Consider the following 18,120-nt stretch of genomic DNA (forward strand, 5'->3'; position numbering starts at 1 on the left):
CCGGGTTCATATCATTCCCTGCTCAGTCGAGCCTAACTCGAGCTTATGCGTGGGCGGCCTCGTTTCCGGGGGTTTCCGGTGTGCGCCGAAACCCATACCAGGTCAGTGTTTCATAAAGAAGTAACATAAAAATTTTCCAGGACATTTCTGTCTGTGAGCGAGATGCAGCTTTTGGTAAAATTAGTGATGACGTATCTGGAATCGCTAATGATGGTTGTAGCGTACGTAAAGGCCATGACAGCTGCAATTGCGGCTTATCAAGTAAAACATATTGTTGGGCTAGTTGGTGCATCGCGTTAAGAAATTAAACTAGCCAAAAAGATGCACACAGGAAAACTGAGAAGAACCCAACCTCTTTCCTCCCTTCTCAGTTTTCCTGTGTGCATCTTTTTGGCTGGTTTAATTTGTTAATTGCGGCTTCTTCCGTGTTTTCAGCATTTTTGGTGAATACCATAGTGGCCATGAGTAGAATGGCCGGGTCAGAGTCTCAAGGATGGGATACCACAAATGGTGAATCTGTGTTTTGGTAGTTGGCTGCATCGATGTAGACAATGTCTTGGAGCCTGTCAATGCATACCTCTGGCTCTTGCCTCCTGCCAACCCTGTTGGGTTTGCGGGTTCATGTTCTTGGGTAGAGGTCTGACCGAAATCCTTTTTCGGATATGGCTGGGAGCAGGGCCTGGATGGTCTGCCATAGGTTCCCTTTTGATGTCCAGTCTATCCAACCTCAAGTAGCAGCGCAGAACGCAGATGGGAGCAGGAGACAAGAAGGCGACTTGTGCTCCAATCCATGTTCTGCACTGCTACTTGAAGATGAAAAGCCAACAAGCCCAATCTGCTGTTCTGGCCAGTCTATCCAGGATGATTCTTCCTACTAGGGTGCTGGAGAGTAGAGCCATCTGTGTGGTTAGGTGGGCTTCTTTTAGTTCAGAAAAGGTATTGCGTACTCCCAGGGCGGGGAGTTTTTCTTGTTGGCTGTGAATTTAGGTAGGCCCAGTGCCGTTTTATATGTGTGCCAGACTAGGGTATTAATTTTTTGTTCTGCTTTCTTGAGATGGAGGTACAGGAAGGTGTATGTAAATTTGCTCATGATGAAGGCTTGAAAGAGTTTGTAAATGCCATGCTCCTATGTCTCATCTCTTGTTGGCGACGAGCCTGATTGTGCACACTGTCTGATGTACTGAGCTCTCCAGTCTCCCCAGGGCTACAATGTTGCTGGGGGTGTTGGAGATGTGCAGTCATAAGACACGTATATTCTCCCCTCCCTCGATGTTTTTTCCTTGAATCTTAATGTCAATTGAGATCCATCCTGTCCTCAGGGTTTTTGCTCCGTCAAATGACAAGTTCGGATCTGGGTGGGGACACTAGAGGCCGAACCGCACCTGTATGCTTTCACTCTTTCCATTCGACAGGAGAAAGGGAACAGCGGGAGTGAGTTGGTGGTTAGTTTTGAGGAAAGGAACGGTGCAGTACCTGTCTCACTTCACAATGAACACCTCAACCTCAACTGTGCCCCCACCTGCGTATACAAAGCCAGTATCGCTTTCACTGTATACAAACTCAGGACAGTTACCACAGGTTAATGTGAGATTCAGCGACAGTTATGGTATTTATACCTTATGATATGCTGTGACGGAGAATATGAGAGCGACCTCATATCTGCATAGTTCTAGGGTGCGTTTTTTGGTTTTAAACACATAGCTGTTTTCCGTCTAGGTGACCTCTCCTGTCCTCTGCTCTAGAAGTGCAACACCGCCGATGATCCTCTCCTCGGGCAGCACGTTTTGCAGTAGCTGCTACAGATGGACCATGCGACATTCTTTTGCTTTCCCCATACCCTCATTCCGGATGATTACCATGGTATGCCTTCCTACACGCTCACCATACACCGTACTTCCTCTGAGGACCTGACCCACAATCCACCCCAATTTCCTTTATTTGCAATGAAAATTTATTCTCTCTCTCCTCTTCTTTTTGGGGTACCTACCCTCCAGCTGGTTCCCATGGCAACCATGTACCGATTGCACCTTCTCACACTTTTTCCATACCCTCCTCCTTTCACAGTAATCACCCTCCGGTTCGAATTTCTCTGCTCTTGCCACACCCTCCTCCTTCCACGGTAATCCCTTCCAGACGGTTACCATTGTAACCCCCCTCTGGTTACGCCTTCCCTTGCTCTCACCATACTCTCCTTCTTCCACATTGACCCGCCTCGTCTTTCCAGGGTAACTACCCTCCAGGTGGTTTCCCTGGCAACCAACGACCGGTTGCGTCTGCTATGCTCTTGCCATACCCTCCTCTTTCCTGGGTAACCATCCTTTGGTTAGAGATTCCTTCACTTTTACCACATCGTCTTTCTTCCGTGGTAACTACCTTCCTATGCTCTTGCCGCACACTCCTCCTTCCACAGAAACCACCTTCCGGTCAGTTCCCATGGTAACCCCCCTCCAGTTACGCCTTCTTATACTCTCACCATAAAGCCTCCTTCCATGATTCGTACTTCCAGGGTAACTACCCTCCAGGTGGTTTTTGTAGCAACCACCGTCCGGTTGCACCTTAGATTCTTCCCTCCCGATACCCTTCTGCTTTCACAATAACTACTCTCCAAATGGTTCCTGTGGTAACCACCTACCGGTTACATATTTCTCCGCTCATGTCATACCTTCCTCCCTGCATGGTAACCACCGTCCAAGCGGTTCCCACAGCAACGCACCCACTGACTATGCCGACAACAACGACATACTACAAAAACACCAAACCCGGGAATGGGTGCTTAACAGCCATTGCTGCAAAAAAAGTCAACCTCGAAGTAGGACAAGCCATGATGCTATACCTGTGTTTCAAATATGTGGGAAGGGGGAATTTTCAAATATCTTTGCAAACTCCCTCAGCTGATTTGGTATGAGTTTCTTAACAGTACAGTCGAGCCCACTTATAACAAACCTGACGTTTGCGCATATTGAATTTGTTGTTGCCAAAGTTCATGGTAAATGGGCTTTCCACACAATAGTCAAAATAAAAATAATACAAAAGCGGCATTTATTTCTCAACAATGCACACTATGCACATACACTCTAGCAGAGCATTTTCCAATCTCTCCATTGCAGCCATGTACTCCATGCCAAGGCCTTCACTGCCAACAATCTGCTTAAGAGACGCGATATAACCAATCGCAGCTGAAGTGTGCATGGCAGCTGGTGGCAGGTATGCTTCTTAGTCATCGTATTTATGAGATTGCTGGTAGTCTGCTAGTTTGAGATTTCTGGTAAATTTCCTACAGCAAGTTCATCAGTTTGTGACTATGCAACATTTACGCCATCATCGGCACCAATGAAGTCGGCACTTGACCAGCAGTTAGCTACAGTTTCAATTTCACCCTTTTTATTGTATTTTGGGCTGCCACATTCTTTCCGGGGTGGAGTAAGAGGTAATGGGATAGGATGTTTGGGTATCTGTGCTTAAAGGGGGAAGCGCCAGCCTTTCGACAGCGCCTCCTCATTCAATCTAGCGAGCTCGGCAATAACGACTGTTTGTTGTATATGAGACATACTGCCAATGCCGTAATGCATTTTTTTTTAATGGCACCGCACTGGTTCATAATAAGTGAGCATTCAACGGTGCCCATTACAAGTAGACCCGACAGTACTCCAATTGCAGATCGTGCAAATCTTGCACATACGTAAGTATCCCTGCAACACAGTTTGTGACAAAAGATCTTTGCGACAGTTCTTAAAACCGCACAAGTAAGCACACAGACATAAAAACTCCTTCCTCACTCACTTCCCAAAAAGTAATGCTGGGTAGAGCAAGGAAGTGTGTACTGCAAGACTTGCTCGGCACAATTTAAACAGGAAGAATTTGCATCCTGCACACATGCACATGCTGGAGCCACATAACCAGTTAAATGCTAAGCACAACCAGTGCACATTTTAGACTCCAGATTCCTCTAGTGTGATGTGTACCACAAAACAGCAACTTCGACAACAACAGTTTTTTTGGCTTGTTTTGCCTCATGTTTAAATTTTTCTAAGTGTGCTGCTTATGGTGATGGAATGTTTCCACCATGGTCTATTCATTCTTCACTATAGCCAGTGTTCAGTGCAACAGTGCATGTCACTGCACGGTAATCGTACCATACTTGAAAAACAGTAACAACTGTCACACTGCACAAACGCCCCTGCATTCCAGGCGGCGGGAAGATACATTAGAGCAGAAATTCTCAAACAGAGGCTACATTTGCTGGTGGAGAGTGTTCAGCTCCACATTTGGGTGTAATACCTGCCTTTTTAGCTCAAAATAAATTACTTGTGGCGATGCTGGACCAAAGAAGCCTATTTATGGAGAGGAAAAAGTAGTGGCCTCATTTTACAGCACAAAGGAAGGAGAACTGTCAGAAAGTCATAAAGAAGCTGCAGACCCACTTGCAATGATCAGTTCAGCTTCCTAGCAGCATACTGCATCACTGCACCTTACAAAAAAAAAAAAATTGCTAAACAATTCTTTGCTTTTTTTTTTTTTCTAGCAGCACCAGAGATAGCACACATTTTATTTAGTTCTCAAGGGAAGAAATAAGTACCACACTATAATGCAGGGTCAAACAAAATGCACGCCAAATGCAAGTTTAGTAAAAATTTCAGCACCTGCACGATATTAGCCTTTAAACCAGGAGAAAGCATTTCAGTACTGAAAAATGACCCCGTAGCACTGCATGATACTCCATAAGCTGCACAGGGATGCCTCTGTCAGATGCAATACGCCAAACAAAAAAGAGCGAAACGCACTTGCCTGCATGACATAAATAACAAAAAGTTTTGTAGCTGGTCCACGTATTTCTTCAAAAAAGCCAGCAGCACTTGCGGCAGGGCTTGAGCCAGAAGATCTTATCCTGCTCAGGACTTCAACAACTGCACCCAGTAACACCGGGATTTGAATGTTCAGTGCAGCAACAATCAAGGCACTCTGCAAAACAGAAAACAGGAAGCAAGCTGCGCATTCCATAATGAGGCTGTCTTCCAGGCCCGCCACAAAAACTGGAGGGGACACTTAAGCTCTGCCTTAAGTGCATGACACGACAGCATTAATGGTTCCTTTCAGCGGCCTGGGGTCCTCTTTGCATATCACTTTGCAGACACAATCATCCTCTATTTTACATTCACAGATAGCGAGGAGTCCTCATACCACCCCTGGCACAGCGGTGCAGTGCTTAAGCGATGCACCACTGCCCCAGCAGGTGGCTGTTTCAAACACAGCTATCGGTGGGGCTTGTGAGACCCAGGTTGCTCTCCCCAAGCAACCTCTTGCAACCAATCATTAAATTAACTATCGGCCATTTCCCATGGTTGGCAGTTTGCTCACGATCCGGTGAGCAAGTTTCCACCTGCTAAGATGGGCAGGACACATGACCTAGGTGGTAGGTGGCCACCTGCTTTTTGCATTGACGTAGATCTGTTTACGGGTGACGATTTATTTACGCATGCCCTGCCAAAGGAAATTATTTGCAGTGCGAACAGTGCGACTTAAGGGGACCACGTCGCTGGCAGTGTGTGGGCCGTGTACACATGCTCACTTGCGACGTCACCAACACGCGGGCCCTGTGCTGCTGCTCCTTGCTCGCAGTGCATACCGCACGACTAGTGATCATGGCATCAGAGATAGAGATAAACCTGTGAATTTGAAAACAATGCGACTTAAAAAACTAGCCGCATGACAAACCTATGAGTCTGCTGCATTATGAGCAGCCGCGAAGAAATAGACGCGAAGAAGACCATTACATCATGCAATGAAGGTTTGCTTTCTGCTTCCAACATGCAGCAGCTCCATCAAAAACATACTAGCGACAACCTCTAGATATGTACTGCCTTCTTCTCTGCATTATAAGAAAGTTGGGGTTTGATGTTCTAGCAGCCAGCAAAAAGCAAAACGAAGACGAAGCTGACGAAGCTCAGGCTTGCGCTCACAAACGCTGACTACTCAGCAGCACCGTGTTTGTAAAGATTGTCGTTGTCCACATTAATCGTCTAATTTGCCACTTTACACTAACAGTAAAAGGCTTCTCTAACCAGCACCACTGCTGCAGTTTTTTTACATAAAAAAGAAGGGGCCTTCGAATTTTTACGCAGACTGGTGCAACACAAAACGACATGCACAAGAAGAGGTCACGAAAGTGCTAACTTTCAGCCAGGAGTGCAAAGTTGGCCCTATTGTGCTTGCGTCACCAATGTTCGCAAAGCATTTCTCACCAACTTGCCCAAATGTTTATGCTTCTTTAACTGTTTGCAGTGGGGAAAGGTGACAAGGAAAGTATGCAGGCTATATATGGAGGTGTCCACATTACTGGAATAGCAGTCACCTTCTGCTGCTATGGCACAAATACCAATGCATTTATTTAAATATCTTACACCTAAAAGCTGCACTCGTTTGTACCACGTAGAATTCTATAGTGAACAGTGAAATTTCATAGAGCAGACATGTATCTACATTCGGCCCTTGCAAAGTTGGGAACACAGCAGCCACGAAGCAAAGCAAAATCTCATGCTCGGAAGGTCACCATGGCTAGACTGAGCAACCAGTTAAAAGCAGCAGGCTGCACAAGACTGCACTCACCATGGCAGCTACAAGGAGGGGCAGCCAATCTGGCTTCAAGAAGCGGAAGAAGGATGCCCAGTCGAAAGATGTTGTGCTACTCTTCTTGGCTTCAAGCAGCCTCGTGCTGTGTTGTTGGCTGCACTGCACTTTTGTTTGGAGCAGGCAACGGCCAATGGCAATGGAGAGGGTGGCAGTGCACCCTCCGCCGAGCACCAGTACATGATGGAGACGATGGTGGCAGCGAGATGATGTTGAATTTGAGAGCGAAACTGCAGAGTGTTTTGCAAGCCCACTCAGAGGCTTGCCTATACAGAGTTTAGAAAAGGATATCAGGCTGAAAAAGAAAAATATATAAATTTGTCAATGGCAGGTATTGCAAAGGCCAAATATGCACCCAGTCACAAATTCCAATTTCCAAAGACACAGCTGGGACCAGAATTGGAATTGCAACTGTTTTGGATCGTGCTTTGAATTCAAGAGTTCCATATTTGGAACTTTAAACTGGAAAATTATTCTTTGGAAAAACAAATGCTATTGCCATCACTGCTTCAACCTGCGATTTAAACAGTGGCGTTAACGGCGTAGTCGTATACAAGCCTTTCTCTGAAACTTCCTGGAGAGCACCCAGAATTAAAGGTCCGGTTTTCTTCAGCTTCGAATACTGAGCTATCGAGCTGTGACGCTGTTTATGGTAATAATTCTCGGCAAATGAGTGGCTTGCGGATAACACTATCACATATGTATCGCAGCAATGAGGAGGAGGTGATCGAAGCTTAGCGAGATAACATTAAAACGCAGTACACATTATATACCCCTTCTCGTGTGTGCGTTTGTACTACACTACGAATATATGACGCGTGTCCGGGCCCACATGCCAAACCAGCCTAAGTCCTGTTACTAGGATTTGCTTTTAAACCGTTCCGCGTTTCTGACCAGCAATAGGACAGAGGCTGAGCTGGGTTGTCGATCCTCCCAACCACAGAGGAAGAATGATCCACGCCGCAGTAGTGCCATGCGAAAATGGGACGCTCACCTTTTTCTCGCAGGAACGTTGAACAGAGACAAATGGTGCCTGCAAAGAAGGCCGCTCACTTTTAACGCAGCGTACATTTTCCTACCAGCTCGCTACGAAATCGAAACAGTATACATGTTCCTATCGGCATAAAGTTTTCCAGCTGAGGCCTGCGACCTTGATACTCGTCGAGTTAAAAATTACACACTAAACTTTTAACAGGTCGCAAAGGTATGCGCATTACATTAAACAGTTCAGTTCTTCGCGACACAATATGCTCAACGCTTAGTCAAAAGCTCATTAAGCGCAACAAACTGCATGAACTAATAGAAGTTTTCCGCACAAGCAGCATGGTAGCAGCCGATGAACAGAACGCCGGAACCGGAAGCAGCTTGTGTGGATCCACAAGGGCAATTTTCTTTTTTCGCTACACTGCTTACATAAAAGGGATCAAAAAACTTCGTGCAAGCGCGTGTAGGCGAGTGGAGGACGACGAGCGTTCTCTGGAGCACCTCTGAACTCTTGAGTAAATTAAGAAATATATACTGCAAATGCTTTTTGCGTGGCGTTTATTACGGTAGAGAAATGCAAAGGAGATTTTTGTTTCCCCTCAAATGGAGCGCAACAAACCAACTTGTATTGTCTGCTCAGCAGGTGCATATCACCCGAAATTTTCCCTAAATTTCTTGCACAGTAAATTCATTGTCGGATGAAGGGTCGACGACATAGAGTCTAGAGTTAACAAAAGCGAAAGCTGGCGGCGCTGCACCTTATCAAACGTTGTTTCATAATTAAGAATGTCCTATCATTCAATATCCTGTCTATAAATTTCACAAACGAGCAGAAAAGCATATATGCAAACTTTGCTCAAAATAAGCAATGGCTTGCTCTCCTATTGGCCAAGCATTGCAGACCACAAAAGCCAATATTTTCTGCTTAACAGGCGCCCTTTTAAAAATAAATATGTTCTTAAAAAAAATTTTGCCGCTTCAACATTTTAAAAGGTTTTTCTACAGCATTTCGGAAAACAAAAACGTCATTGGCGTCGTGTGTTGTCGCGTTTACGCTACTATGAGTTTTGCACACTACTTTTATAAGGTGGCTAGAGTGGGCAGACGTGAAACCGGCCGAGGAAGCATGGCCCCGCAGTGCGCCGATGCCGTGTGGCGGCGCTGACGGCAGAGGCGCGGTAAGGTGTGCAGCCAAAATGAGCACTGCGCGTATAGGCTAAAATTTTTACCACTGAGGCGAAAATGAGCCTGCTTCGCTTACCGCGCGTTTTCTGCTAATGTCAACGAATGAATTTTTACCATAAAATAATGTTTCGCCAACTCACATCATTATTCCCCGTGAAATATGGTGCTTCACAAGTCCAGTTTGCATTGCGTAGCTGGACTGAAGCGCGTTTTGTGCATGCACATTTCGAGACGTTGCCCAGGATGTGAGCGACGCCGCAGTGGAAGGTTTCGGAATGATTTCAATCACCTGGGTTTCTTTAACGTACACTGACTCTGTGCGTTGCGCTGCCATCGAAACGCGGCCACTACGGCGAGAAGGCGCCGCAACGCACAAAGCAGTTTTTGTCGCCGTTTTCGCTGTAGCATGTATTCCATCTTGACGCTCATGTAAGCAATCTCCGACGATTCTAGACAGTGAAGCAACACATCTGGCCATGAAATCGTTTATTTACAATTAACTGAAGGCCCCATTTCAACAAGCAGCAAACCAGAATTGGCTCCCTTCTGGGACGGGCAGACCCCAGCTCAAAACCATGGAGCGAATGCTTCCTTCTGGGACCAGTAAATCCAAGCAAAACACCATTGGGTGCCCTATGCAGGGACCATTTCAACCAGCAGCAAACCAGGTCTACGGCTCCTTCTGGGACCAGACGAAACCATTAGAAAGCAGAATCCTATTAACAAATTTTCGCCTGGGAGGGGGGTGCACGGCTTTTGCAGAATTTGACCTACAACACACAAGGTTTCAGTGATTTCCGTTTCTTCTCACTATCCTCATACACTAAAGCAAAAAGTGAATCCTTGTGAGGCACTGTCAGCGTCAGAATGATAGCTAGCTCAGAACAACCAATTTTTAATTGGCACATCACCAATTGACTGTAGAATCTTTGCCGCAGCTTCAGCTGAACGCAAGTTTGTTTTCCAGGACGTTGACAAGATTGTAAAAGGCCCCCCAAGGTCCAACTCATTAGTGGCATGCCTCAGCTGGAAAAAGTTCTATGGGTATGATGCCTTTATCACAGAGACAAATGCTGTTCTGCTGGGACTCCGGCAGTTTTTTTCGAGTGTGGGGCAGGTCTTCGAGTTTTTTGTTGTTTGTTTATTCCATCTTTTATTTAAATGTTTATTTACTTTAGTTTGCTTTTTGAAAATATTTTCATATCTCGCTGTTCAAATGTGTATTTGTAATGCATATAAAATGGGTAACCTTAAATATATATATATATATATATATATATATATATATATATATATATATATATATATATATATATATATATATATATATATATATATATATATATATATATAGGGAGTGATCGACTGCATTAAATTTATACAGTTTCAATGCCATGCTCATGAAGTCAATTAAGTCATGAAGTCAATTAACAATTTCTGCTGGGACATGATTGGTTTAGGTTTCTGAAATAAAACGTTTTAAGGCTGGGCATGAAACGAACGAGCTCAGCCTCACTGTGCTTTACATTTATAACGTCCTGAAATTGAAGCGTTTGTCAGAAATCTGATCTGAGTGCAACAAGTTGGAGACTTGCATTTTTTTTGGGGGGGGGGGGGGGGGGGGCGCTGGCCTTCCGGAGAAATGCTAGGAGGCAACCGCCCCCCCCCTCTCTCCCTGTTCCGTTGTGCCTGCAGGCTTCACAATGAGTTGTGAAAACACCCTTCTTGGCCACATAGCCTGCAATGTTAAATATAAGCCGCGCATCGCTGCGTCGCTCAGCATAGCTGTGATGAACTGCAGCCACTTCCACTTTTTCCGCAGCCACTTTTGCTGTTGAAGGCATTTCGCCCTCGCATAAAAAAACGCTGCTATAGACACTCCAATACAGGCGACGAAACGAACTGAACTGACTAAACTGCAACGGCGTGTGCAAGGCCGACGCGGCTGAGCTTATCGCGCCGTAGAGTCACTGGAAAAACTCTATCGCGCCGCTAGCTGCAGCGCCGCATCCCCCCTGGCGGCATCGGTGCGCAGAGGGGTCACGCGCGGCCGAGGGAAAGCGCTGCGATCTTCACACCTCTCTATTCTAGCCACGGCGCGGAGCGCGCCGCGGATACGGATTGGCACAGCTTAGTAACGCCACTCTCTGTTCCTGAAAAAAAACTACTGTCCCGCACCAAGTAGCTCATCGGCCCATGATGCTTTGCGCGCCCATGGAGGTCTAGGTAGAGCGCCGCCAGCGCCGCCGCCCTATGCGCTAGTACACTCTAGCAGAACTATACTCCGTTTCATACATAGCTGTCTACACAGCCAAAGGTACGGAAGTAGTCCGTCAAAAAAAAACTAACAAAATGTGTCACTCCGCCTCGCGTCGTGGCTGAGTGGTACGAAGCGCGGGCATGTTTGTTCATTTTGTGAGGGGGCCCAGGTTCGATCCTCAGCGTAGGTTTGTTCTTTTTTTATCTTTTTTCGGCGAATCTCTAGATAGAAAGTCTAAATGCGAGCCATATATAAGTGGCCTTTTTTGTTATCAAAATGAAATGACTTCTTTAATAAGAAGCGTGCTGTTAACTTTTTCCGCAGGGAAACGAAAGTGAAGTGAGAGTTGGCAACAGACGTGCTGAGAGGCGCTGTTTTTCGGTGTTCACGGATTTTTTCGCATGCTGCACACAATGAATCATTAATTGTGGGGTGATAGAATTCAGTGTGGCTTCAATTATTTTACTTCGCCAGAAAGACCTTCTTTCTTAAACCTCACAACTGTCCGAGGGCTCACTCCGGTCATCTCGCCCACAATTGCGAGAACGTCACGCACAGTCTTCTCGGGGTGGAGCTTCCTTATGCTTGCGTAGACATTAACTATCACCGCCTTGCAGTCTTTAGAAAAGTTTGGAGACTTCACCTTGGAAAAGAGGCGAACAGGAGATGTTTTCGAAGTCGAATCGGGGGAAGAAAAAAAGCGAGCAGGTGACAGCGACGCCATTTTCACAAACAGACAGACCTGCCGGCTCAACTGCGAAAACCTGATACAGCCGGCGCCTGAGAAAACGAAAAATCTGCGTCACTCGGTTCTGGAAAACATAAAAGAAATATCAATCTATTTGCAAAATAAAACACTTCCATCGGTCTACTATAATATCAACTACTGTTCACTTTGCTTGTCAATTCATTTCAATTTTTATTTTTGACGCACTATATTATGATGCGGACGAGGATCGCAAACAGGCACCGTAGCCTTGGCTGCGTAGACAGCTAAGTATGAAAGGAAGTATAGAGACCTTCACATTTCGCACTGCTCCAGCGCGCATGTTCTAGTTCATGTCTTTTGCCGCTAGAGAACAGCAGCTACGGGCGGCTTGGCGCTACAATTAACCTGTTGATCAAGATGGCGTCAATATTTTACTTCAAGTATGTAATAGTTTGTCATTTGTCTACATTATGAGTATTCATTATTCATCCATTGCCTAGCAAAGATACCAGAAAGTTTCACGCCTGGCATGCGCGCAAACAAAATATTCACCACTAGGATTTGAATAAAATGTCATATTTGCATCGTTCATTACTAGGTTTCAAAATAATAAGACATGACAAATGCATAAGGAGGCAGTGAGAGCAAGGAGGTTATGAGTGAGAGAAGTCATTTGTCGAAAGCAGACGATGATGATGATCACGACAGACGAACAGGTCAATTGAGCGTCCTCAACGGCCAAAAAAGTTAACGAAAGTTGGCGCACGCAGTTCCATAGGATCCCGCCAAATGTCAGGTCTCTAGTTCCGTAGGTCTTGGTTCTAGCTCAAAGCATCATGGGCCGGTGAGTACTTTAGGAAAGAAAAAAATGGCCCTACAATATCGAGAATGTTACCGTATAATTAAACAGACTGACACAATTTTTTGTTACTATTGATTTTTTAATTATTGCTAATACATCACCAGAGCAGCGTGTGAAAACCGAGCCAAGAGTCACGCCGCCAGTCAAGTGTCAGCCAAGCTATAGCCAAACAAAGCGCTTCTGCAGCTGGTCCATAAATCCGCCTTGGCTGGTCGTGGTTTGTTCGCTTGCTGTGGCGTTGCAGTACTTTAGCTTTGCAAGTTTGGCTGCATTTGTGTGAACCTCCAGCGATGTCCGATTATGATATGGTGACGAAAGCGCCATTGAAGCTGAAGAGCTCATCTGGGATTAAGAAGTAAGCCGGAGGTCATATTTGTGGCTTATCAAAGCTTTGTTGCTGGCATCGGTGCTTGCTTGTGTACTGTACAGTACGCACTGCATATGGGTATTGGCGTCTTGTTAAATAAAAAAGAAACAGCGCAGCACAGGAGTAGCGTTCGAGCAGTATGATATGCATACGATGCCAGGCTGCTTCCCCGGACGATCCTAATCGACAAAAAAATGTGTGCCGAGGTTTGTGTTAACCAACGTTTCAGGAACGGGATTGTATTAATATCTTCAAAATAAATTGAACTGTGCCGTTTTCTGTGGTGTGCGATCGCAAACCTGAAATTTCGATTTTCATTTGCCGCTGGTAACGGTCGAGGTCAAATTCTTTTGAACAAAACAAAGGCGGCAGGCTTGAGGCAGGTAACTAAACAAACTGTGGGGTCGGAAATTATAGACCTCCGAATGCCTTGCCAGTGATTTTGCCTGGCGAAGCAGTTATACCTGTCACTAAAAGCGATACACTTGTGGAGGTGTAACAGTTATGCGAATCGTAGGGACATATATAACAATTTTTCAATGCTTCTTTCAGGAGGAAGAAGAAAGACAAGGATGTGGCTAAAAAGGCTTTGGAGCACGTGAGCGCAGCAGCATCAGATGAGCGACAGCAGAAGGAACCAGTTGTCAGAGAGATACACAGGACGAAGGCAGAGAAGGCGTTCTTGAAGATGCAGGAAAAACGGGTAATGTACATTTTGTGGTTGCATGAAAATATTCAAAGGTTCATGGACATGGCCTGCTTCATCAGACTGCTGTGCACTGTAGGCAGTTTTTGGCTGATGAACATTCAGCACCAGAACAGCAGTACAAAACAGTGCAAGTGACAGACAGAGACGCAGAGTCAATTAACACATGCAATGCTATGTGTCTCTTCCTTTGTCATTTGTGCCGTTTTGTTACCGTGAAGAAGCAAGTAGCCCGCATCTCTATCCTTGCAAACTAGAACAGTGCAGAGAGTTGGCGAGTGCCGACCAGAAAGATTGGGCTGTTTCATGACCAGTTACTGATTGAAACATACTGCCAATACTGCTAAACTAAACTGCACACTCAGAAATTCTCCTACAAGTCCAGTAAGTATGCACAGCCAGTTTCACTGCATAAAATCTGATGTATTTGTACTTTTGGAACTTTCCTGAAATGGAGTGTTCATTTCTGCCGTTTAGCTGGCGTTTTGTTTTGTGCGCTAGCACTTAGTGGCCATTCCCCACATTCAGCCATTGTGTGTCTGAAGCCACTTTTGTGGCAGGTGAGCAGCCTGCCCACTGTGTCAGGCGGCTGGGGAAGAGCGGCCTGGATCGCAACCCAACCCAAGCCCACCCGATGGCAGTGCCTGCCACAGAAGTGCAGTGGCGCATCGCTTGACTGCTGCACTACTGTGCCAGAAGTAGTCAGAAGACACCCAGGGATCTATGAATATAGAAAATGACCCATTCCGCATACATAGACACCATTATCGCTATCTGAACGACTTCCGTGAACACTGGAACCGAAGGGAAAACCGATCTGCTAGCACACCTAATGTTGTTAGTGGCTGTTTATTAATTAAAAAAAATAAAAATGGAAGGAAAAGATGTTGCTAGCCACATCATCTTCCATGGAAACGTGAGCTGCAGCTAGCTGGAATAAAAGGACAAAGGTAGGGAAAGAAAGGAGGGAACGATAATAAGAAAGGACAGGGTGGCACCTAATTCGCATTTGGCCTAACTATGCAAATAAACCATTAACGTCAATCACAATGTCACTGTTCTCTGCCTACGCCCCCCCCCCCCCCCCCCCCCCCTTTTTTTACCCCTTGCCTTCTGCAACTTATGGGACCAAGGGCCGATCAAGCTGGCCAGACCAGCTGTGGTGCTAAGCTTCCCCTTATTTATGTGCATGTTTCTTGCTTCTCAGCCCATGAGAGATATTCATTCATTCACAAAATTCATTTGCAAGAAAAAGGGATGTCCACTGTTAACCAATGGAAAGTATGAGCTTTCAGATAGGTGCTTTATCCTGTACAGTCAGCATTCTCAGCACGATAGGTGCACAACTTAATAAATCATTGTAATGTCACAACACTTAGTACTCTGTGCTCATCAAAAACTTTTCTGCGCGTCATGACCCGAGATTTCTAGAGCTTCTGAATCTGTAAGCTTTTGCAGCATACTTTTCTCCTAGTGCATAGTGCAAGTCATCCGGTTTCTCACAATGTTATTTTATGTGTTTGCAACGAAACATCATTGGTAAGAGAGAATATACATTGACTATTTACAGCAGAACATAATAAACTTAAAATTTGTGCCTCATGTTCTCTGTGCAGCAAATTGAGAGGATCATGGAAAAGGCATCAAAGACTCACAAGCAAAGAGTGGAGGCAAGTTGTCGTTCTCTTTACTTCCTAATATATGTTGCCATTTGGCACAGTTGGAATAACTTCCAACACTGCTGAAGAAAAATGGAAAAGTTCATATTGCAGCATTCGTCTTACATCAATCTTCTCGCATTACAGCTGTCTGCACAAAGGCTGCTAGAACACTACGATATTTTGTGTTGAAATTTACGTAATTAAAATCTGCAAACTGTCCTACCCAAGTTTTTTTTCTGCCCTCAGTTTAATTTTGCATCATCTGTCTGGAGCCCTCACCAACTTTACAAATTTAGCATGATTGAAGCCATTCAGAAGCGAGTTGCAGGATTCACATCCAGGAACTATGATTATCACGCAAGTATAATGCAAATAAATCACATTTTTATTGAATGATTAGATCTTCATCATTCAGTCTATCTTCTTTGCTTACTGCACAGATATGTTCGTAGCACTGCTTCGTGTGCGCTACCATTCAGTGCGCCATCACACACATCCCAATGGCTACATAATCAACTCAGTTTTACACGCATCTATACTACTTTGCTTTCTTGGGCCATGTCATTTTCAAATCATCTTCCAGACTTTATCACTTACTGATGTTACATATGGTTATGGTTGATTAAGTCCTCCTTTCACTTTCATTTAGTTCTTGTGCAGTCTCCTTTTTTTAGTTGTTTCTGCGTGTATTCTCAGATGTATTCTTGTGTTGTACTGTTCTTCTTTTCTCTTCATGCTGTCTCTCTATACTTTTGCTGCAACCTCAATGCTCTGAACAAGAGCTTGTGAGATATTGTGAATAAATAAATAAATATGTAATCAAAAGCAAGGCAGCATTGTGTGTAGTTACTGCGAAAAAAATCGGGGCATTTAAGCTCCGCCTTAAGGGTATGACGAGATTCTCCCCCTAACATCAATAAATCCCGGGGAGTCTTCCTGCCACTCCTGGCGCACTGCCCTGTGATGGCAGGTGTTGCCGCCAGCAGGGCTAGTGCGACCGATCATTAAGTGCTACATGCATGCCATGGTGCAGTCTGCTCACAGTCCGGTGGGCAGGTTGTGATGACACCACCAGGTTACGTGGCCCACCTGGGTTGCTTCTTTGGGGATTTTTCGTGCAACACAGGCTCCTTAATGCAGGCTCGTTAAAATGTTACGTATTTTTTAAATGTGTTGTAAAGATTAACATTGTAAGTTTCAGAGCGTTAAAAGAGACCCCAAATAGCCCACTGTTTAGAATTTGCCATGCCTCAAAAATCTTTTTTCCTGGAATTCAGCCGGATTGAAAGAGAACTGCTCGATGTATATGAAGGGGAATTTCTTAAATGGAGCACATTTTAAATCTGGGACTAATTACTTATTAACATCCTCGTGAATGCGGTCATATGGCAACACAAAAATGCTACACGGCTATTTCAGAAGTTTTGTAGTTCTTAAAAGAAAGTTTATTTCAGTCTGGGACACACCTTGAACCCTTGCCCGACTAGGGTAAACACACTACCAGCTATCTGGGATGACTAGCAGGTGGCAAGGTGAGGGTGAATTGTTTGGCAGCTTGAAGTGGGAACATTAGTATGCCTGCAACATACGCCCCTCTTTTGAAAATCTAAATCTAGATTGCGCTTGCTTAATGGCCTTTGCCATGCTGTGTACGTTACTGCAGACATGGGCTCTGTTGGTGCACACAAGTGGGTCCGATGACAGACACCAAATTTTCTCTACTTCATTAAAAATATGGGAATAACAAGTTATTAAGCTGTCTTTTTGGGGCATTGTAATATCGAGCTATTCTGCACCCCCTCCCAACCCTTATGTTTTGATGCTCTATGATCTGCTGTCACATTTGCCCATCTATAGTTGTTAACGAGATTAAAAACACTGCTTTGCTCTCGTTTTTACCTAGTGTATCTTGTTGTGGGTTAAATGCAGAGTTAAAATTATTGGAAAGACTGCATGCACTCCTTGTGATGCACTCCTTGTGCATGCACTCCATGTTCAGCAGTGTTTAGTGGGTATTTAAACTGCTTGACATTATTTCAGGATTTCAATCGGCACTTGGACTCTCTGACGGAGCATTACGACATTCCCAAAGTGAGCTGGACGAAATGAGGAGCCTCCTGTCGCATCTTTCGCACAAGACTGTGTCAGCCACAGTCTTATTTATAAGTCTGCGCCCTGGCTACCTTCACCTTGTGGCAACAACTGAAAGGAAGCACCCCGTGCCACCAGAGTGTGTTGAACCTTGTGGGTCCTGACCTACCGTGTTGGCAAGAATAAAGCGCAATCTTAAAACAAAACTTCATCAGCGTAAACACATAACTCATTGACATTTTGCCTCTGGTTTGGATTGAAATTTGCGTCAAGATGACTACAGGTTAGTGCAGGTACACCTCCTTTGTGTCTGACACTAACCATTAATGGAGCTGATCAGTTTGACCAACTAGCTTCTTCAAAATGTGCAAAGCACTTGCTACTTGGGAGCTAAAATGTCAACAGGCGCCAGTTATCTGATAGCGTGCAGACAGAAACAGCTACGCTTGTTGGGCTTTGCAGCGGTGGTTGCAACACGACAAGTTATAACATCCATTCCAAAGAGTAACAGTCGTAGTGGCACAACTTCAGCACAATTTTTCTAATTAGAAGAATGAATGAAAAATAAAAAAATGAAAAAAAGCAATGACAAAAATTAATGAGAATGAGAAAGATGAAACAGGGCTGTAAGAAAGCTGATGTGGCTCAAAGAATGTAGAGGTGGCAAAGGA

General features: G+C 44.9%; 2 protein-coding genes across 4 annotated transcripts in view; one reads left to right on the forward strand and one right to left on the reverse strand.

Annotated features, from left to right (window-relative positions):
• Positions 1-11,785, reverse strand: part of LOC144110862 (mitochondrial potassium channel ATP-binding subunit-like) — a 69,081-nt gene extending 57,296 nt beyond the window's left edge. Inside the window, exons 1-4 of one of the 3 annotated variants that reach the window (XM_077643937.1) lie at positions 11,697-11,785; positions 7,619-7,657; positions 6,604-6,919; positions 4,786-4,959 (exon numbers count right to left, since the gene is read on the reverse strand). In XM_077643937.1, coding sequence (XP_077500063.1) covers positions 4,786-4,959; positions 6,604-6,606 — 177 coding nt within the window. In that variant the 5' untranslated portion in view covers positions 6,607-6,919; positions 7,619-7,657; positions 11,697-11,785. Of the gene's footprint in view, positions 1-4,785; positions 4,960-6,603; positions 6,920-7,618; positions 8,291-8,366; positions 8,470-11,696 lie in introns of those variants that run through there. The other 2 variants (XM_077643935.1, XM_077643936.1) reach the window with 2 other exon arrangements.
• Positions 11,786-12,836: 1,051 nt separating this feature from the next.
• LOC144109955 (protein FAM32A) lies at positions 12,837-17,655 on the forward strand. The gene is made up of 4 exons (XM_077642738.1): positions 12,837-12,979; positions 13,544-13,694; positions 15,314-15,367; positions 17,399-17,655. The coding sequence occupies exons 1-4, from the start codon at positions 12,915-12,917 to the stop codon at positions 17,465-17,467; spliced, it is 339 nt and encodes a 112-aa protein (XP_077498864.1). The 5' UTR covers positions 12,837-12,914; the 3' UTR covers positions 17,468-17,655.
• Positions 17,656-18,120: the final 465 nt, after the last annotated feature.

Source organism: Amblyomma americanum, chromosome 11, assembly GCF_052857255.1.
Source record: "Amblyomma americanum isolate KBUSLIRL-KWMA chromosome 11, ASM5285725v1, whole genome shotgun sequence".
Lineage (NCBI taxonomy): Eukaryota > Metazoa > Arthropoda > Arachnida > Ixodida > Ixodidae > Amblyomma > Amblyomma americanum.